The 6,510-nt window shown below is 51.2% G+C and overlaps 1 protein-coding gene across 1 annotated transcript; it reads right to left on the reverse strand.

The window, feature by feature from the left end:
- Nucleotides 1–2,219: 2,219 nt before the first annotated feature.
- LOC104509319 (retinoic acid receptor RXR-gamma-like) lies at nt 2,220–6,099 on the reverse strand (the record flags this gene model as incomplete). Its single annotated transcript, XM_010151215.1, is given in 6 exon segments — nt 2,220–2,397; nt 3,177–3,288; nt 3,514–3,605; nt 4,349–4,481; nt 5,090–5,219; nt 5,939–6,099. Coding segments are annotated over 6 exon segments (806 nt in total), but the record flags the coding sequence as incomplete, so codon positions are not given.
- Nucleotides 6,100–6,510: the final 411 nt, after the last annotated feature.

Genomic DNA, 6,510 nt, shown 5'->3' on the forward strand with positions numbered 1-6,510 from the left:
CTGTGATTCTATCACACTATGTTAAACCCTTATCAGAGAGTGTTGAGCATGGCCCAGAGCACTTTCGGATGTCTTGCCCAAATTAAACTACAGACTTGCAGTTATGGTCACAGCTACAACAACTGTGTGCTAAGGACAGCCTGTGAGCTCCCGAAAGAGGCAGCACTGTTGGTGTGGAAGCATCTTGCACTCTCCAGCTGGGTCAGCCCACTGTGCTGCAGCAGCTCAGCCCAGAGCACGGCCTGAGTTACCACTGAGCACTGCAGAGCTCCGAAACAGCACTCAGACACCATCTTAACAAGAGTTCTGCTGCAGGCATGAGGACCTTCAGGTTTTCCTCTGTGTATTTCAACAAAACACATTAATGCCACATGGTCTATCTTCAGTGGCATCAGCTCCTGCAGCCCTTCTCTTGCTGTACCTGCTACTGCCAGCCAACCCTGATTTAAACCATCAAAGCTGAGAGCTGGGAGGTCAAGAGAAACCCAGGGCCCTCGAAGCTAAAAGAAACTCAACCCAGCTAGCTGGGAGCTAGGCTCTTCAAAACCCACTGCTCTTCAGGAGGAATTCTGGAAGTAACCTCTTGCTGTGCTCAACCCGCAGCGTTCTGTGGGTACCACCCCAGCCCAGACTTGCGCGTGCAGTCTCTCCAGCTCTGGCAAAGGTTTTACAATGAGCAAGTTGAATAGTTTCTGTCTTTAACCACTTCCCTTTTAATGGAAAATTACCTCTTCAATTAAAAATAGCACCTTACTCAATGGTTTTCACCTCTTCTGAAGGTCTCCCTGGTTTGTTTTTTTTCCAGGGTCATAAAAAGAAAAAATGGTTTGTTTTTTTTTTCCAGGGTCATAAAAAGAAAAAAGAACATCAGAGTTTTCATAATTTTGGATTTTTGTTCCTTTCTCCCGCTTTTTTCCTTTCTCCTTTTCACAGTGAGGTACCGGACGATGAATCATGTCCCCGTGCGGGAGTTTTAACAAACCGTTTCATTTTTATCCTTCTTTCTTTCCTGTTGTCTCTCCCCCTTTCCCCCAGCCTTCCCCGAGTCGCCGAGCGGCAGCGTTGCAATCTGTCACGCAGACAGACGAAGCGCGGCTGCATCTCACCGCACTGTCTGCTGAGAGGGTCAGAGGGGGCAGATCACTTAACACTACACCTGTTTTATGAATAATAATACAGGCAGTTTTGCTGGGTTCCTGGGAGGATGTTTTCCCACCAGGATAAGCTCTGCGTAGTGAACAAATTCATGTCTTTAACTCGTTTGACTCTGGTTAGCTCAGTTGCGACGGGAAGCTCCAGCAGCACCGTTTGAGCAGGGGAAAGACCAGACAGACCTTTGAGGCAGCTTTTGTTAGTGTCTTGGGCTTTCCCTCTCCGCAAGTTTCACTTATGGAGGTATGAGATTATAAATTTGGGGTTGAAGAGTCTGTTTCCAGCAAGGAAAAAAAAAAAAAAAAGGATCCATGAAGCTTCAGAAGTATGAAAATTATCCATGCGCACACCAGGTTTGGGTCACCCCAAAATACTCCACCTAGACCAAAATGAAGCACTTCGGTTCTTCCTTCAGTGTCCAGGCTTGCTCAGAAAAGAAAAAAGGCACATTAAAAAGTCACTTCTTAAATTACTTCAAAAATCCAAAGTTCGGGAGTTTCTTTTTAAGATGGTGGAATTAAATGTTCCGGTTCAAAGCAGCAAGTTTCTCCAGGTCTTTCGGGAGCAAGAAGCAACAGTACCCGTTCTCTCTTGGCCAGAGGACCGTGCGCACCGGCACACGCAGCGGTATCCCAAGTGATGTTCCTGTTCCAATCTGGGCTACCCAAGAGTCTCAGGAGGCCAATTCGGGCAGCCCAAAGGGCCCCTCAGCCCCATCCCAAGCCAGACCTGCGACCGCAGCAAAAGAGGACACCGCTCTCCCAGCTCCCATCAGTGCCTGCCATTATTTTATTTGTTTTGTTGGCTTTTATCAAGAGTGAAAAAATAATTTAAAGCAATTATCTGTACAGGGGTGGGGGCAGGTTGGAGGATCTGTGACCCACCACAGCCAGGCCAGGGAGGGTTAGAGGGGGTTGATTTACAGATGTACAAAACCACAACAATCCCACCGAGGAGGAGCGGAAGGGACATCTCTTGGGGTCTCGTAGGCCCAGAGCAGAGGGGTGGGAGGCTGTGCAGGAGCATGGGGGGTGGGGCCAAGGTCTGGCCAGAGTGGAGCCAGCCCCTCAAGTGACCTGAAGGGGTGTCTCCAGCATCTCCATGAGGAAGGTGTCGATGGGGGTGTCCCCAATCAGCTTGAAGAAGAAGAGGTGCTCCAGGCACTTCAGCCCGATGGACCGCAGCGCTGGCAGGGGCCGGGGGGGGTTGGGCAAACCCGGAGGGGAGAAATGCAGGAGACACCGGCTACTCTCTCCTACGTGCTTCCAAGCCTGCACCAAACCTCAGGAGAGCAGAACTCAAATCCTCCCCCAAAACGCCTTGGAGAGTTCTCCATCTTAGATTGCCCTATGCTTTCAAAATAAGCATTTCTCAACACAGGTGTGGAGGGAACACATATCTTTTGAAAACAGAATTTAGCATTTTTAAAGCTTAAAAAAACCCCAACAAACAAGCAAACAAAAAAACCCAAACCAAGATACATCCAGATTTGCTCTCCAAGACTTGAACTGGTGATTTCCATCTCCATGGTGCCATTTAAATCCTTCTCAAAATATCTGTCAAAAATCTCAGGCCCCCAGAGAGGGTGCACAACCCCCCCTAGCAGCACCGCTGTCAGCCGCTGCCTCCTGTTTCGAGGCGCAGCTGCAAGGGGGTGCAGCAGGCAGCCTGTCTCCCATGTCCCACTTGCAGCCCCTCTGCGGTCACATGCAGAGCCAAAAATAGCAGAAGATGCTGAGGGGTTCGTCACTCGCCTGGTGATGATGAGGAAAGCTCATCATCCGCGTTTCGAGAGCTTGGCCAGTAGAGGGTAGGATTGGCTTGAAAAGCAAGAAAATTGCATCTCCTAGGTGCCTTGAAGGCTCCAGCCCAGGATTAGGGCACTGAGAGGGCTGGGCTGTCAGTTTTGGCTGGTGTCCTGCCCTTGCTTTGCTCCAGGGGCTCAGACAGAGGTAGCACAGACGCCCCTGCCTCCTTCTCCTCTTCCAGGGTGCTGCACTAAGGTGCCTGCCTCGCCTGGGGACACTCACCGCCCTGGCTGCTCGGGGTACTTTTGCTTCGTGTAGGCTTCCAGCGTGGCATAGACCTTCTCCCGCAGCGATTCCACTTCTGAGGGGCTGGACAAACCCTTAGCATCTGGATAAAAGGAGAGAGTAGGGAAGGAATCACTGCAGAGGAGAGTTTTCCATTGCCAGCAAGGTGACTGTGTGCGTGGTGGGAAAGAATCGGGCTCTAATCGTGCACCCAGAGACTGGGACAAATCTGTCTGCAGGCCTGATGCTGAGAGTCACAGCCCTCCTGCCTGTGACCCACTGAGGGGATGTGTGTGTCACCTGGGGCTGCCCCAGGTCTCAGACTCACCTGGGTTGAACAGGACAATGGCTCGCAGGCATCCCAGCTCCGACTTATCCATCTGCATGTCTTTCATTTTGGACACCAGCTCTGTCAAAACCCTGTGTGGGGGGGGACATGGGCGGGAAGGCGATCAGAGACAGGTATGGAAAGCAAGGCTGGGGGCTGAACAGCATCTGGGACAGGCACTGGGAATACACCCAATTCCTCGCTGCAGGAAGAGGCAGCCTTGAGGGATCACACACTGCTCTTCCACAGGTGCATCAGCAGCATTCATAGACCCGAGCATCTAATTCACTCCTGTTCTCACGTTGCTCAGCACACGCCCTCTGTGCTCTGTTCGGGCTACGGAGAACGACGTGCATTCACTTGGGGTAAACCGCAGGGGTTTTTGTCAGGATTTCACTGTGCAACACACAGGCACTGCCCTTACCACCCTTACACAACTGGCAGGTGTAATGCAGAGCCCTGCCAGGCAGGGAGCAGGCATGGCATGGACAGCATGTGTGGAGAGCAAGCTGGGCTCTAAGGCTTTGCCAGCCAAAGCTCTCACCGATCAGTATTACCTCCAGATCCAGTTGTGGCAAACTTGAGAGAAGGCAGAGAAGCATTCCTTCCCCTGCATATCCAACCAAAACATCTTCTGCAGCTGCAACTCGCTTTCCAAGGTGCTTTCACCCCATTCTTGCTTTTTAAGCCAGTCAGGTGTCCCCTTCCTCATCATAAGCTAGTTCTGCCCCGAATCGCCATGGGTTTGGTCTCACTCTCACTAAGGACATGTTTCCCATTCAGAGAGGAAAGACTGGGCACTGCTGCTAGGGGATGACAGAAACTGGCCACGTACCTGTCGAAGATGGAGCCCACACCAGCACTGTGAGCACTGCTGCGGTGCACGTGCAAGCCCGTGGCCAGAAGGATGCCGTCTTGCACTGACACGGAGCGGTGGGAGAAAGAGGCAATGAGCAGCTCGTTCCAGCCTGCAAGAGGAGGTGTGCAGGACGCAAGAGGCAGTTTAGCAAAAAGAAAAAAAGTCATGCAGCAGAGAGCTGGTTTCTTTCCGCTGGCTTCTGCCTTGGCTCAAAGGAAAAATGGGACCTCAGGTAACAACTGCACCCTGGCGAACACTGCAAGGGGTGTCAAACCCTGAACAGCAGCAAGGAAGGTGCAGAAAAAGACTCAAAAGGGGAAAAAAATAAGAAAAAAGAAAATACGGGTGTTTAGGAGGACAAACCAGCATATTCATTGCATCAGCAACCCCTTTACATCATTTTGCTTGTTACACATTAATGATCTTTGTGGGGCACAAGTTCTGCAGTTATAGAAATTGCATTAACAAGAGACACTTATTCATGTTCCCCAGCCCTCCTACATGTCTGCATGAGGAGGGGAACAAGCAGCAGATTCCACTGCCATATCCACAGCCTTTGCCAACCGTTCATCATGGCTCAGGATGGGTTGCTCGCCCTGTGACAGCAGGGACAGATCAGCTCAGGATCTCCCATCCACCATGCAGCCTGGCTGGCATGGCACATAGCCCAGAGAAGGGATGGGGTACCAGGAATAACCCCAAAGCAGGGGACACTACCTGCTCGCAGGAGAATGACTTGGTCTTCCAGCGTCAGGTCGGAGAAGTGTGGGATTCGCTTGGCCCACTCGACGAGCGTGAAGAGCTGCTTGTCAGCCGCATGGCATATGTTGGTGACAGGGTCATTTGTCTAATTAAGAGAGATATCAAAAAGGAAGAGAGCAGAGGACAAGAGGATAATGTGTCGATGTAAAATCTTTGATCACCCACTGCCTGCACTGCGCACAGTATCAGGTCAAGTTAACGATCCTCAGAGCCACAAATAAAACTATCAAATTGCCAATAATCCCAGCTGTGTGCTGTGGGGAGGAGAAGATATTTATTACCACTATTCCCTCTACAACCAGCCAAATTAGCTGGTTGCTAGACTTCTCTGTTTGCTTGCTGTTCTGCATGGCAAAAGCTGCAGCCCTGCTCCCCAGGGCACATCTCAAAGCCACCAAGCAACCTCTGAATGGCCATGAACAGCAGTTTTATCCATTTCAGTAAGACCACAGCAGTAAACGTGCTGTGTTCAGCTCCATTCCAGTCTTGGTCACTGGGGCAGATGAGCAGTACCCATGGCTGTGCAACTGTGGAAGCCAGCACTGGGCTCAGACTCTCCAGCATCCAGCTCTTGCCCTATCTACTCGTCGTAACCCAAGGGAACTGGAAAAAAATGCTAGAAAATGGTGTTTAAGTTGTTTTCTAGTTGTTATTGAGCATAACTTCAAAAATGTTGGTGATTTTTAGGTGGTGTGAAGCAAAAGCCCCTTGCAAAAACACTAGCCGTTCACATGGGATTTGTCTTTTCAACCCACAGCTCGAAGGCTCCCATCTCAAGCTGCGAGTGATTTTAGTGCCCCTTACCGAGCTCTCTGTGTTCATGTCGCTGTACGCCTCCGTCTTGGGTTCGACTGCCAGCTCAGCTTCCAGGATCCTCTCCACGGGCATGTCCTCACTGCCACTGCTTGTGGATTCAGCCTCGTTCTCACTCCTCTCCCTGCTCCTTTGCCTCTCCTCCTGCACAGCTGCAGGGACAGAAACATGGCTCTTTACACCCACAGCAACCCTTACCTGCTCACAGGAGGTCCCCTATCCTCTGGGATGGATGAGAAACTCCCTCAGGAAGGGGAAAACAGAAAATAACAGATATAACCTTATCCTGCCTGTATCCAGAGCAGTGTGGTCAGCAGGTCAAGGGAGAGGATTCTACCCCTCTACTCTGCTCTCCTGAGACCCCACCTGCAGTTCTGCATCCAGCTCTGGGCCCTCCAACATCAGAAGGATATAGACTGGTTGGAGCGAGTCCAGAGGAGACCACGAAGATGCTCCGAGGGCTGGAGCACCTCTGCTATGGGGACAGGCTGAGAGAGTTGGGCTTGTTCAGCCTGGAGAAGAGAAGGCTCCAGGGAGACCTTATAGAACCTTCCAGTGCCTGG

This window comes from Eurypyga helias, unplaced genomic scaffold (assembly GCF_000690775.1).
Source record: "Eurypyga helias isolate BGI_N326 unplaced genomic scaffold, ASM69077v1 scaffold43074, whole genome shotgun sequence".
Lineage (NCBI taxonomy): Eukaryota > Metazoa > Chordata > Aves > Eurypygiformes > Eurypygidae > Eurypyga > Eurypyga helias.